Source organism: Plectropomus leopardus, chromosome 10, assembly GCF_026936395.1.
Source record: "Plectropomus leopardus strain MGB_pleo_1.0 chromosome 10, ASM2693639v1, whole genome shotgun sequence".
Classification (NCBI taxonomy): Eukaryota; Metazoa; Chordata; class Actinopteri; order Perciformes; family Serranidae; genus Plectropomus; species Plectropomus leopardus.
Window position 1 is genome coordinate 28,595,626 of NC_142185.1, and position 14,956 is coordinate 28,610,581.

The following is a 14,956-nucleotide window of genomic DNA, read 5'->3' on the forward strand; positions in this document are numbered from 1 at the left end:
AAGTCTACCTTGAAAAACATTTAACTTCCAAGAGATATTTTAAGCTAGGAAGGTTGAATATATATTAATAAATGTAGTCCATACCGGTAGCTTCATTTGATGTCAGAGTTTATTTTTGATTTACTGCATCACCCCCACCTACAGACAGCCGCATCATCAGAGGAGTATATGTAGAAATGCAAGCAGATCAGTTGTTTTCTTCTTCTGGTATTTCCTCTTTCCTTCTCTGTAGAAATTTCCATTAAAGAACTGCAGAGAAGAAACCATTCAGAAACATAAATGCGGTTCGCATATATAAGATAAGATAAACTTTATTAAACCCACACAGGGGAAATGCACAGCAGCTCCAGAGTCAGAAGCAAATGAAAAAGGTGACTGATCGATAAATACAAATGAAACAAGATAAAAGCTGTCACTCTCACAGATACATTATGTTCCAGATTAATGCCTGAATATTGTTCCCAAAGGCACCCAGAATCTAGGATGAGTATTATGCATTTATGCACACAGAGGCACACAGCACATTGGGTGTGGTATACAGTACAAGGGAGGTTAAAATGTTTTGCTTGTTACTGGTTATGTTATTAGAAAATTGTACCTCCTATTCACTGTGACAGAATCAATACAAATGTAGTATAGTGAGCTAATATCACCTTTGTCAAATTCATCGTAGTTGTGATCTGTTGGCCTGTGGATAAGTTTGAGGCTTTAGTTTGTGTTTTTGTATCTTAGAGTAATAACCCAGCTTATTTGGATCATCTATTGGGTGCCCCCAATCTCAAATGAAACCAAACAATTCATATTGAACCGTGTTTATAGCAGGGCTATTGGATTAGATTGCACTGCACTGTGCAGGTGTTTCTATTTTTCTAGTCACTTAGTTTATTTTCGACAATAAAGTGGGTCCCTGTTGCAGCTGAGTGGAATGCATACAATGAGACAAGTGAGTGATGAGTCCTCTATATTTGGGGCACTTGGGTGACTCATCGAAAGCCATTTGCATTGTTTAGAAACCAGAGGTTCACTGTCTGGCTAATTTGACTATCATATCTGTAAGGAATATGGAAATGTACATCTCACTAACGTCGGGCCTATTAACAGCTGTAGATTGGGTCTTGTTGTCTTGCCTTAATATGAGGCCCTGTGTCAAAGTGAAGTTGTAAGACTATCATTATTGCAGTTATTGTACTTAAATTGTTTAATTTGTGTTTAATCAGATTATCAGACAACGAGTTTAAAGCTACATTTCAGGTGTAATGTACACAATACACAATGAAAGAGAGGAACTGGCTTAATAGGGGTCCAACAGCTCATTTTTTGCCATGGTGGCCTCCAAACAGGTTGAGGTTAGATTCTGCTGCTTTGCTTTGTTCATACATCCTAGTGTGCTTTCAGTGCAAGTGATGGAGGACAACATTCCCAATTCTGGCAAAAATACATTTTGAAGTCCATCTGAAGCTAATGTGAGGTTTCATTAATCTGCCATACATTAAGAGGATAAAATGCAACTTTACAGTCTTTTTAGTTTAAAATTCCCTCTTTGTTTCACAGAGAGTGTTTCCTATTTGATCTATGCTGAAAGAAGACTAAGACAAAATAGAATTTGGAACCAAAAACACTAATTTTGAAAGATATGCACTGTGCTCACTAACTCTGTGGCCTCATTTAAACTTTGGAATATATTTTTGCACACAAATATATTTATTTATTTATTATTTATATATTTATGACTTGTTGTTTTTATTATTTGTAATGTATGTTCCTGTCCTTTCTCTTTGTTCTGTGATATGTAACTTAAGCATAACTATGTTGTATAATTTCTTGAAATGAAAATTTATATATATATATATATATATATATATATATATATATATATATATATATATATATATATATATATATATATCACGTTGACATCAAAACAAAACAAATTTAAGTTTATTTTATTTATTCCATTTTTATGCCCTAATATTTTTTTCAATGGATTTATATCGTGGTCATATTTATTTATTTCCTGCTCGTATCTATTTATCTATGTTTTTATTTATTTAATTTTGACGGAAAGCGCATTCCAGAATTTTGGCTTTTAATCAAAACATCGCCTGTTCATATATGATCACCCCGTGCGATAGGAGGCGATATAGTCCAGTGCGTCAGGTTGCTCCGTTTTTTCTCTCCTGGTTTTACTCAAACTACGGATTGGATATTTCCACTGGAGCCGGAGTCAGTTATCAGAATTGAGAGGGGTTTTTTGCTCTTTCCATTCAGCGGCTGTTGTGTTTGCTGCGCTACTCTCCGTCGTGGTGCAAACTAGCTCACAGACAGCGCTGGCTGTTGGAGTTCACACGGTCGTCTGGCCCGTTTTACTGAGCGGCATTTGTGTCCGACTGCGCTTCCGCCATGTTGAACTGATTCAAGTTGTGAGTGACTGCTGGGACCGAAGTGACAAGCCCCAGAAATCGGACTAGATAGAGTTAGGGGGCTGTTACCGCGCCGGTGACGCAGGAAAAACACCCAGAAGCAAAGGAAAAAACGTAGGAATTAGATCTTTCTAGTAAAAGGTTTTGGGGTCCTGCGAAACTGTCACTGATATAGGCCACGTTTATGTAATATACGACGACACCATCGTTCAAGGCTGGACGTAGCCCGTGAATAGAGGGGGAAGTCATATCAAATTCCTGGTGAGTTGTTAGCTAACTAGCTCGGTACGCTGGCTGGTGATTGTTAGCTGGCTACTGCTAGTATTAGCGTCAGCTGGTGGTGGATGCAAGGTAACATTACTGCATTTTGGTTGATTGTCTTATTCATTTTCTGGTGGTTTTATCTCTGTTAGCTACTGCTTATTGAATCTTTGACAGTGTCAACGCGATTAAACTGCAATTCATGCTGTTATCAGTCTAATTAGCCTGCTAAAATGACTGATGTCAAGCTAGCGCTAGCTACCCGTTAATGGTCCTCGACTCTGACTACTGACTGAGAAGGAACATTTCCTTTCTTATGTTTACAAGTTTCTGATATTTTGTCATCCTCCACTCTATTTTTTATATATATAATTAATAGTAGATTTATCAAAATCACATTGCTGTTAACATTTTGTATTACTCGGGCTTGCAAGATGTGATTTCAGTTTCTTTTAGCCAAGTTATAACTTGGCGTTAGACGATACAGGTCAGAACATTTCAGGAAATAGACGACTCCCCTGTCACTAACATCTCATCTAAGACAGCTAGCTTGGTTAACTTATTTTTAACGCTGAAATTGCTGCAAGGTGACGTTAAGCTTAATCGCAGGGTGTTCGTTTTATTGACGGGCAAAGTAGTCAGCTAGTTGTCGAGTCATATCAGCAAGCCGCTTGTCAAAATAGGAACGTTAGCTACCGTCGGGTATTTACCCGCACGCAAGCTAACGGCTAGCTAACGTTAACTGTTTATCTAAGTTGCTGCTCGTTAGCATGCTAGCACGGCCGACTCTCATTGTAAATGGCGTTACGAGAACATGGTTGATCAACAATAATGCAAGGGAGAGTGATGTTAGATCGATAATGATTTTGGTCGTTAACTGTACGATGTCCGGGCTTAAGATTGTCCGTTGTGTAGCAGAGGTTTGCGGGGCAAGTTTAATGTCAGGCCCGGTCGAATAATGAGGCCTCATCGCAACGGGCTTTGGACGACAAGGCCGTCGCTGCTCTGCTGTCTGGGCGGATCGCCTTGCAGGCTAACCTAACGTTGGTTGCCGCAGCTAGCTAGCGGCAGGCGTTAACTAACTAAACCACCAGCTGTTAACGGTTGTTGACGGCGCTGGTTTGTATTGATCGTTACGTAATGTCACAGTGTACTTCACATTTACCTGGGCTGTTAAATTGTGACGATATTGCAAGGTAGCACACATAATTTGACATGACCGATTTAACCGTCTACAAAATGTGTTTTTTAATGACACTAAAATTAACGCTGAAATGCCGGTGTTGTGTCGAAGACTGTTTCCCCGTCAATATATATTTACCGTTACCTTAACTTTACCCAAACCCTTGATTTTTTATGATGTGACACTTATAGCACTTATCACCTTATTGTTTAATTGGGAACCCAAGTGTGTTTTAATCATTTGAGCATCTATTTTAACTTTCAACCTTTTTATATCTTTTATTTATATATTTTATTTATCTTTTGTCTCTATTGTTAATATGTTTCTTAAATGTTTAATATTCCTTCATATCCCCCATTACCCTTCTTTTTATAAAAAAAAATGTTTTACATCTTTTATACTATATGCTATATTCTAAATTATATAATTTAATTTTAATTTATTTAATAATCATTTTAACACTGTTACTTTGATCAGTGCACCCAAACCCACGGAAATGAAAAACCTGGAAAAGTCATGAAATTTTACAGCCACTTTTTCCAAGTATGGAAAAGTCATTGGATTTGTGAGAAATACTGAAAGGTTGCAAAAGTCATGGAAATTTTCTTGTGATTAATTTAATTGTTACATTAATCTTGTGTTGATAACACTGCATGTGCTGTAATGTAATGACACATTTATCTTCTGGAGCTAACATAGCTCTAAAATGTATTGTAGCTAGCTGGAATTATTTTTTGAATAGACTTTCAATTTGGTATATTTAAAAAGTGCTGGGCAAGTGGGATAGGAAAAAAAATGTGTAAGAGTTCTAGCAAACTCATAGAAAAGTTTTGAAATTTTTTCCATGAAAATGTGTTGCAACCCTGATAACAGATCCTTCATCTGCCCCTCATGAGCATGTGGACCAAACCCTTTTTTATTTAATTTTGTTTTTTTTTTTTTTTTAAAAAAAAAAGGTTTTATAAGAAAAACTCTAAATTATTTTTTATTCACCTTGTCTTCGTGCACTTGTTGCCCTCCTAAATCTCACCACAGAGGAGGTTGCTATGCATTAACAGGGTCTAAACATTATTCAACAAGGGAAAACAGTTTGATACAACATCGGTTCAGTCCATAAGTCTGCAGTTATAGCTAGCTTGGCGTTTGTTCCAATGATCGTGGCACTTTTTTGATACTGTTGGTAAAATATAGCATGTTTATTGTGTGTCATGAGTAACCCACCCTATACCCCCATTAGTAGAAAGTTAGATACTGAGTGGTTTCACAGATTGTAACTTTCAATAGTTACATGATATGGCATTTATGTGATTCTGTCAGCAAGCCAAAGACACTCTGGATTTTGCCAGTAATAATGGCTGTAATATAATGTACTGTCTGTAATGACAGCTGCAACACAAATTGCTGATGCTGAAGCAGATGTCATTGGCCACCTTTAAAATAGGAAATAATATAGTTTCACTACCCTCAAACTAGGAGAACATTGTAACAGTAGATAAACCAAACATTAGTTTTAACTGATTGTTTAATCAAATTCATATCTGATAAGAAATTGATGAGTACTCTGTAAATAGGTTTATGGTCACCAAAAGTCAAATCAGTCACTAAATACGCCCATGTTCACTTGTGAGACATGTGCTTGCAAATTAGACTGTTGGTTTTAGCTGTAACAGTCAGTCATTCCTCTCCAAGAGGGCAAAACAGAAGCAGTTATGGTGTTTAATGATGTATATGCACTCACATTTTTGGTTGCTTTGTATGTACCTCAGATTTCTGTATTATGTACGCCAAACATTTCGCTTGAATTCTGTTCCTGTTCCCAGTCTTTTGTTGAGCTGGTAAACTTTTGATGTTTCTGGGCAGAAGATTCAGTAAACATGGGCTTTTAGAAAGTAAGTGAAATTGAGCACATAATGACTCATGGCCTTATGTCCTCTGGGGCTTACAAAGGGTCAGACTTAGATATAGCGTGATTGTCAACTTCACTAAAGCTTTCAGCTGCTTAAACAGTGTAGCGCATGTCTTGGATTTTTTCTATTTTGTCTAAAAAAAAAAAATCATGAAGTCATACTGCACTGTATTGATTTTGATTACGGGAATCGCTGTGGAAGACGGTTCTGGCTTTATTGGCACTCTGTAAAACTGGTATAAACCTTTCCCACCTTCAATTATAAAATACATTTAAAACAGCATAGACTCTAACACAACTTTGTGTTAATTTAATGACAGGAAGACCAAAAGGTGTGGTGTACTGATTTGTGTAGTCGAGCATTTCACTTAACAGTTCTGCTCTGATTTTAGTTCAGTTGCAAATCCTGGACACTGTAAGAAACAGGAACCAATAAATATCCCCTAATTGTTTTTTTTAATAATGTTAGTATTTGGCATCAGCTTTTCTGCTGCTGATATGGAGGCAAGTGTGCTCATGCATTGGTCCCAGAAGTCACAGCAGTTCATTCATAGTCTTCTTGTTCTAGTTCTAGTTATACTAGCCAAAAATATATATTTATACATGTGGCTTATTTAAAACACTATTAACAGATTCTGTTAGTTTTATTTCTGCACCTTCTTGGCTGCTGAAAAAAATAAAAAACCTGAAATGATACTGTATTCCAGATTTATCCGAAAGCATGAAAGTTTTAGATTGAAATGCAGCATGACACCTCCTTTAAAAGGATATGTTTATCTTCTGGATTTGTTGTTGATCACACAGTTATGTGCCAGTGCCAAGGGCTAAATTGGCAGGCTGCATCATGTTTTTCTGATTATTGTACTGGCATTTAAAGGGATATTCTAGTGTCATACTAGCTAGGTCTTATTTCTCTAGTTTTATCTGTTGGTCCTATAACTAATAATTACATTGCACTCACTCAGTGTAAGTGGTGATGTCTGGGAATGTCGGGACATCTCCAAAAAGAATTAAGACAGGGAAAGGTTGGACAATCAGGCAGGCTTGTATTATTTTGAGGATTATTTTTTATTGTTTTGCCGGTGTTTGACAGCCACAATATAGAGACAGACATAAAACATGATGAGAGAGAGAGAGACAGAGGTATGACATGCCACAAATGTCCTCTGGCTGGAGTTGAACTGAAGCAGTTACTGTTAAGTGGCATGGTCCTTAACCATTTGAGTAATGTGGCTTCCTGATTATGCAGGTTTTAAAGAAACCTTCAGATAAGATAAACATATATGGAATAGAAATTGAAAGCACAGTAACGGTATCACCCCGACCCTCTGTGGTAAATATCTTTTGCAGTTTACAGGCACAACTTCCTGGCTTAACTCCCAGTGAGGGAATATGACTGACTTTACAAGTTTCACCTCAGAGTAAAGTGGGTTGGATAATGTGGCCAAACTGCCAGCTTGTTTGAAACAGTCTGATTGTCTCACCGCTTGGGGGTTCTCGCCTCATCGGACTGTAGCAGTGTCGTCATGTTCCCACATCTCAGCAGTTAACTTATGAGTACAGTTTCATTATTATTGATAAAAATATAATGGATAAAACAACAAAAATAAGGCCCATGTTGCAAAAAATAGAATTGATGAAGTCTAAGGCATCCAGAGAAAGTATGACAATAATAATCTGCATTACGAATGATTAAGTGGGTAGTATTCTATATATGCCAGTCAGAAAAATATTAGAATAAAGAAAATGTAATGCAGTGTTTTCACTTCACAATCCTTCACCGCTGCCCTATCGCCACTATACACACCTGGGGCTATATGCTCATGTCTGCCCTCACACACATTTGAGATGGTGCTGTCGACTGTGGTGGGACCTGAGATGGATTCAGGCAGGCTGTGTCCTCCGGCTGATTGTTCATAGTGTTTAGGGGCCTGTGTTAGCATGATGCAACAGAATATCAGAGTTAAAATGAAACTAGGCTATGTAGGATTACTTTTGAGGTATATCAGAGTTTGATATTGTTATTTATTACGCCGTTGTAAGGCTACATAGGCTGGCAGTAACACTGTCCACTGCAGTGTTGTCCCACTGGTTGGCATATTCGCCTGGTGTCTGAAAGAGATGTAAAAATGTCTGTTAGTAATCGACCTTTGAAGCTTCTCTGTGGTAATTTAGTAAAGCATGCAGGTGTGGGAGATCTATATAGAATTTTATATGTAAGATGATTCGATTGCTGACTTTATGAGGTGTAATTAAGTTATAATGAGCAAGGAAGGAATCATTAATGATTGGTGCTGGATATTCTGAAACTAATTTAAATTAGTGATCCGTGTCAGCCCTCCAAAGCCCAGCTGTAGCATCTAAATTCATGATACACCATGTTGATGATTGAACACAGAACTTAAGTAAGGCAGTTCTCGAGATAGACGTGGTCAATTACTAAGCACAGCCCAGTTGAGAACAATATGATGTAGACTGTGATTTCTGCAGTAAAAGATTATATCTATCGCGTGTATTTTGAGAGTAAGTTAACCATGCTGCTGATAAATCTGACCTTTAGCCCTCTTCCCTGTTCCAGGTTATGCAATGGTCTCAGCGGCACATCCAGATCTCCAGGTGCTTGTGTCCCTCTCTCGTGTGTTCGGGCTCTCTTCCCTCTGCTCTACAGCTGAGGTGGCTGTGATTTCCCTCCTGGCCAGCGCTCCCTAAGAGGCCAAGATTGCCAAGATCTGCCCTGTGGCGAGCATGACAGCCACCACGCGTGGCTCTCCGGTGGGGGGCAATGACAGTCAGGGCCAGGGCCAGGCACCTGATGCTCAGAGCCAACCCCCACTGCCACAGAACCAGGTCAGTATCTTTTTTTTCCAGCTAAAGCTCTACATTAGCCCTTTCTAGGGCTGTATCGGGTTGCGTACTGATGTCAAACCGTCCCACTACAGGGATCATAGTTTGGAGCACACAGAATTCATGGTTTGAAGATTGATGCGCATAATGTTGAACCAGAGTTCACACAATTAGCAACAGGTGCTGAAGTTAATACAACAAGCTGATTGATGTGAGAGCAAGTCACACTATGGAGAGCGCAAATTAAACACTGGAGCAGGAAGACCTGCCTGCACGTTCCTGGTCAGCTACAACAGCAACAGATTGTCGGGACGAGGAAGAAACCAACCAAAGCCCCACTCCTTAACCCTGCTGCTTTCAAGCAGCTGTTCGACACAAAAGCAGAACAGGATAAACAGTTACTGAGTTGGCATTTGCATTGGCTTACAGCCAAGGTTAAACAAATGGTAAAACCTCCTCCTAATGCACAAGTTTAACTTTTATTTTTGTATTTATTTTGTATTTCCAATTTCTTAGCGTAGAGATGCCGTTTAGTTTTATAGCCTATTGTGACCTCTTGCCTTTTGCTAGAATGTTACTAGAGTGTTCGCGTCATCGTCGTCTACTGCCACACATACACTGGCAACCTGTGCGAAACTGTGTTGATACAATGTGCTAAAAATGTCAAAAAAAGTATGGATAGTTTTATATTAAAACGCACAAATAGAATTTGGACTGTGCACTTTTTTGCATTAACATTGAAATAATAACATAGCCAATACCTTTCGTAAACATATGAAAACTGTATCAAATGTGCATTAATATTAAAGTTAGCCTGCCTTTGACATGCTTTCTCAAGTATCTGTTGCTGTAGATGAGGAAAAGGGACCAGTAGCATCACTTAATTTACCTGCTGTGCGGCCACTTTGTACTTGCGTTTGGGAGACTGTTGCTAACTTTGGTTGATGCTAGATAGTATGAGTGAGTTTTTCAAAGCGTGGTAATCATAAATGGTTTTCATTATAGTTCAAATTTGAAATAGTAATACTAACTAGTGTTGGAAATTCACTTTTTTTTGTCCACCCAGCTACAAAGGTTATTCAAAGGAGACTGGCATATGCTCCTTGATCCCATGGGAGCTATGGGGTATGACACATGCTAGAAATAAAGGGACGGTTACTCTTCAGGTGTGCCTGACAGAACTTTTTGGGTACGATTAAATGGATGAAAGGTTGTTTTTGTTGTTTTCCGTTATTTATTAAGGATCTATTTAATAATTGCAGAATTGTAAAAGTTTTTTTTTTTTAATTTAGTTTTTGGATTACTCAAACATTATATGAGGAAAAAATCAGACACATCAATATAAACAATACAACTATCTTTTTTTTTTTTAAGATAATTTTTTGGGCTTTTTAAGCCTTTAATTGATAGGACAGTCAAAGCGTGAAAGGGGGAGAATTAGGGGGGTCATATGCAGCAACGGGCCAAGGCCAGAATTGAACCCGCGGCCGCTGCAGCGAGGACACAACCTCTAGAAAGTAAAAACCCATACCTTTCTTAATATATTTTGACCAAAGGCTGACTATAGACTCCTTAGTGAAAGGAATCAGTCATTCCCATTTTCTACAATTGTGCGCCTTTCAAGTGTAGACCAGATTTTACTGTGCATGTGTTGTACTGCAACAATATGATATGATGCAATATGACACTGTAACCTCTCTTTTTAACTTACTTGCCAGCCATTTTATAGATTACATTTCAGTTTTTAGCTGGTGAGCTAGGCAAATCTACCAGCCATGTACATATTTTACCAGCATTTGCACATTTAGCTGGTGGCTAGTGCTAATTTCCTACCCTGATATTAATCATAGAGTATTTTACCAGGGTTTATAATGTCAGTAAATAGTTTCCATCTCTACGCTGTATTGAAGATGCACTGAGGCGCATCTCCTAAACTGGAGTTTGAACTGAACCATGACTCTCACGTACCAAGATGTAAACCAAGATATTTTGCCCTTTATGTTGAATATTTTTGTTCTTGTCGTCCTTTGGTTGTCTGCTGCGGTCATCCAGTTACGTCTTCTTGTATTTGATTTCAATGATTGATAATTACACCTTCCTTTCTGGCGGTGGCAACATGTATTTAAATTAACCTGTTAGGGGAGAAGGCATGGAATGTATTTTTGATATTTCTGTTTTTGTTAGTCCAGACACTGCAGCACAGTTTTTTTAAACAGATATTGCTCGTACCTAAACCACACACAGATGCCCAAGGGGACGAAAAGGGAGGGGAGGAGGGAGCGGAAAAGAGGGAGAAAGAGTGAAGGCGAGGCATCAATGAACAGAGCCTCCTGAGTGATGGATAAAGGGTGTGTGTGTATCTTTGTGCGTGTGCATGTGCAGGCCTGTGTTGGTTAGAGATGAGCGGTGGTGAGACGTGAGAGGCAAGCTGCCTATGTAGGTCAGCCAAGCAGAAGGAGCCTTCACCACACACCCCCACATTTCATATTTCTCAGTTATGCATCTCCCTCGACTATGTGTGTCCCTCTTTTACACGTTCATCCACAGCTGTTTACACCAGCACCGATGTTCTTATGTTAGATTAGGAAAGACAGGAATGGTCAAAATGGTGCTTAAATGCACATTCATGGGCGCACATCGATGCCTTTGTTTCTTAAACACTCTTCCTTCCAAAAATTTCTATTTGACAGCGCCGTAACAGAGATACACCCACATACTAACACATTTATACTTCTAACACATCCATGTCAGCCCTCACATTTTGTTTCCTCTTGGTAGATAAGGATGAAAAGAGCAATGCTCTGTATGCCAAATTCTGTGAGTATAATGACTTGAATGGCTTTGTTTAAAGGGCTTTCAGGAGAGACACCTGCTTCTTTATGCCTACATGCATGTTCACTTCATGCCCACAACAATAGAAACCCTACCCCCATACAAGAAGTGGGCCTTGACTGTCCATTTGTATATAGCACTGTAGAAACTGGTAGTAAAACTTCCCTCTAGCTTTGCAGGTCAAAAGTTCCATCTTGATCCTGCAATAAAAAGTAAAACAAAAATGACAAGTTTGCAGCTGCTACAAGCAGGAATGAAATGCATTTGTTGTTTTTGCCTTAGTTTTGGATTCATTTATCAAAGAAAACATAGCTATTAGTAAAAATACAATCATTTTTGGAGCAATGTAGCAAAATTGATCAAGATTAGGGCTCAGTCAGTTTTTTTATGGATTGGGGTCAGCGACATCAAGTCAGAACCATTTTTACCCTTTGTTTGCTCCGCATACACCACTGATAAAAAAAAAGCCCCATTGTACTCCATTAAAACACCAGAAACTGCACAGCCTTGTTAGCGAATGACCAGACAAGCACACAAATTAGATAGACAGCAGCCTGCAGTTTCAGTTAATGATATGACAGTGAGTGTCAGTGAGCTAACAGGCAAAGCTGCTATGTCTCAAAAAATGGTTGCTTTGCTGCTATTTCAGCATTTCTTCACACCTCTAAAACCATGCTGTTGGTACTCTCTATTTATGACTAAGTCATGTTTCTTCATCCATATGTTTTAAACATAGAATCAAAACAGAATGCCTCGAAGTATCCTGGTGGTTGAGTTGTTTAACACGTCATGTTCCCACAACAATAAGCTTGCAAACTGTCATCACCCCTTATCTCAACCTGTGTTTCCTGTAACTGTCATGCTACCTAAAAAAAAAAACAACAACAGATAACAGCACCAGTGAATAAAACATCAGGGGATAAACAATTATGTTTTTTTGCTACAACATGGCTGTTACTGTACATCCATCCTTTGGCCAAACTTAAAATTCTTTCCCCAACAAGTTGTTAGAAACAAACAGCAACTAAGTTGACCAGTGAGAAGGTTTTGAGTTTAACCCTTTTGTGGAGTTTGCATGTTCTCCCCATGTTGGGGTAAGGTTTTGCCCAGGATCTCCAGCTTCTTCTCACAGAAATGCAGGTTAGATTAATTGTTTACTCTTAATTATATTGCACATAGGTGAAAATGTGAGCATTGTCTTTCTTCTGTGATAGTCTGGCCACCTGTCCAGGGTGCACCTGCCTGATGGATGGATATTTATGAATGAATATAATTCTATAAGAGACAATAAAGAAAGTATTGCATTTAAGAATTTAACGAATAGTTTAAAGCTTTGTAGCTTCAGCAGACAACCAAGCCACTGCTCTCACTTGTTCTTCAGAAGGAAGACCATTAAATTAGCTAAATAGCTAATTCTGCCAGTGACACTGCCCATAGCAGATATTATCATCTAATTGCCCCACTGTAATAGATTGTAGTGGTGGCTGAAAAGAATTATTTGATGCTCGTGATCCATACATTTCCAAAAACAACGAATATCCAGCGTGTTCTTAAGTCTAAAAGTCATAATTTATTGGGGGAAAAAAATGCAAAATTCAGCCTCAGTCTACATTTGTTTGTATTTAAACTTTCAAAAAACAACATTTCCACTGGGTTAAACAATACTGTTTGCTCTCCCACTTGCCATAGACCATTATTAAAGGTGTATACCTGTATTATTAGAGCAGTCTAACAGCAATTTAACTGCACCATAAATTACATTTATTCATTAAATAAAGTTGATCTAATTTTTAAAGAAGCTAATTTAATCCCACAAAGCAATTCATTCAAATTTTAGCTTTTGCTTTAGGATTTTTTTTAATGAAATGACGACAGACATTCAAAGTTTGATTGAAAACCTCAAAAGAAGCTTGAATATATATTAAAAAAAGGAGTTTTGGCACAGCCCTCATGGAATTACATTGTACGAGTGTCTCAATCACACTTTGAAGCTGTTCATATTTTCATGACAATGTATTTATGCTTTATAAATGATTCACAGAAGCTTAATTTTATATTAAAGGATTGAATCTGGTAAACTACGATATAACCTCTTGAAATTTGTTTTTGAGGTACTTTGATATCATGTCTGACACAGTATTACTATCAGATCTTGGTTATATGATTATATGATGGTTGGTGGTTATATGATACATCTACAGAGGTCTAATTTTGATTGTCTTTTTTCTAGACATCATCTCCTAACTCATCTAATGAGAACTCTCCAGTGAGCCCACCAGATGAACAGGGCCAGGGGGATGGCCCCCCTCAGCTGGAAGAGGAGGAGCCCGCCTTCCCTCACACTGACCTAGCCAAGCTGGATGATATGATCAACAGGTATTTAGTCACATGCTGATTAAGAGGCTGCATCCTCGGACACACAAACAGAGCATTGACTCGCTGTTGAGATATTGCTAGTCTAAAATGTTAAGTCTGTATTTAATCGTGACAAACAATATACTAGTTAAAGGTTTTGCAGGAGATACTTTGCAATAATCCCAGATTTTTTTGTGTCGATTGACAACTTGACGACTTTTTGTGTTCCAGACCTCTTTTGCCCTTCCTCCTGACTTCGAATTTTTCTGAAATATAGTTGTACAGTCTGTGATTAATGCAAATTTTTGACTTGAGGCAAAACATTTTCAAATCAAGCTCAATTTATGGCACCAAAAATTGATGTCTATTCATGTCTCCATTGACTTTGTATGCCCTCTTCAAAATTAGCTTCACATTCAGTCTGAAAGACACCACAACAGTCACATTCCCTCTTAACAACAAAGCAAATTAAGCTCTTTGGGGTGACATCATTCATGCAATATACTTGCTTTTTCTCATATATGGTGGTTTTTCAGTTGATTTTTGATTTCTTTCCTCCCAGGCCTCGTTGGGTCGTTCCGGTTTTGCCAAAAGGAGAGTTAGAAGTCCTCTTGGAAGCTGCTATTGACCTGAGTAAAAAAGGTAGGGAAATACCAATGTTTTTTTCAGTGGTTTAAAGGCTAATCATGCAGTACAAATTGGTAACGGTCAAAAAATAAATTAAATGTAGAAAATCTGTCGACCACTACTAATGATTATTTTCACTTTTATTTCATCTTTTGAATATTTTACATTTATATAAAAGAGAGAAAAGCAACAAATCTTCACATTTTAGACACTAGAACCATCAAATGCTTACTCTTGATGCTTGATAAATAAGTTGGACATTAGTTTTCTGGTGTTGTCTTCATCTGTTATTTTCATTATTACATAATTTTTGTGCTGACTTGCCCAGCTAGACCGAGACTTTCAATTTACAATGAAATAGAACTGAAAAAGGATGAGAATTAGTGTCATTATATTAACGATTCATTCAGTTCAGCCATTAAAAAAAAGTCTTAAAGTCCTACTGTCACATCTTGCCTAAACTATAGTACACCGCCTCCTCGATCTCTAGTATTGCCCAGCCATCAGTAAGCTTTCAGAAAACCTGTA

General features: G+C 38.1%; 1 protein-coding gene across 9 annotated transcripts in view; it reads left to right on the forward strand.

Moving 5' to 3' along the window:
- The first annotated feature begins 2,249 nt into the window (after window positions 1-2,249).
- Window positions 2,250-14,956, forward strand: part of usp9 (ubiquitin specific peptidase 9) — a 54,508-nt gene continuing 41,801 nt past the window's right edge. For 6 of the 9 annotated variants that reach the window (XM_042494969.2, XM_042494971.2, XM_042494970.2 and 3 more), the window contains exons 1-4: window positions 2,250-2,681; window positions 8,349-8,617; window positions 13,677-13,822; window positions 14,364-14,443. In XM_042494969.2, coding sequence (XP_042350903.2) covers window positions 8,516-8,617; window positions 13,677-13,822; window positions 14,364-14,443 — 328 coding nt within the window. In that variant the 5' untranslated portion in view covers window positions 2,250-2,681; window positions 8,349-8,515. Of the gene's footprint in view, window positions 2,682-2,748; window positions 2,772-8,348; window positions 8,618-13,676; window positions 13,823-14,363; window positions 14,444-14,956 lie in introns of those variants that run through there. The other 3 variants (XM_042494972.2, XM_088083508.1, XM_088083504.1) reach the window with 2 other exon arrangements.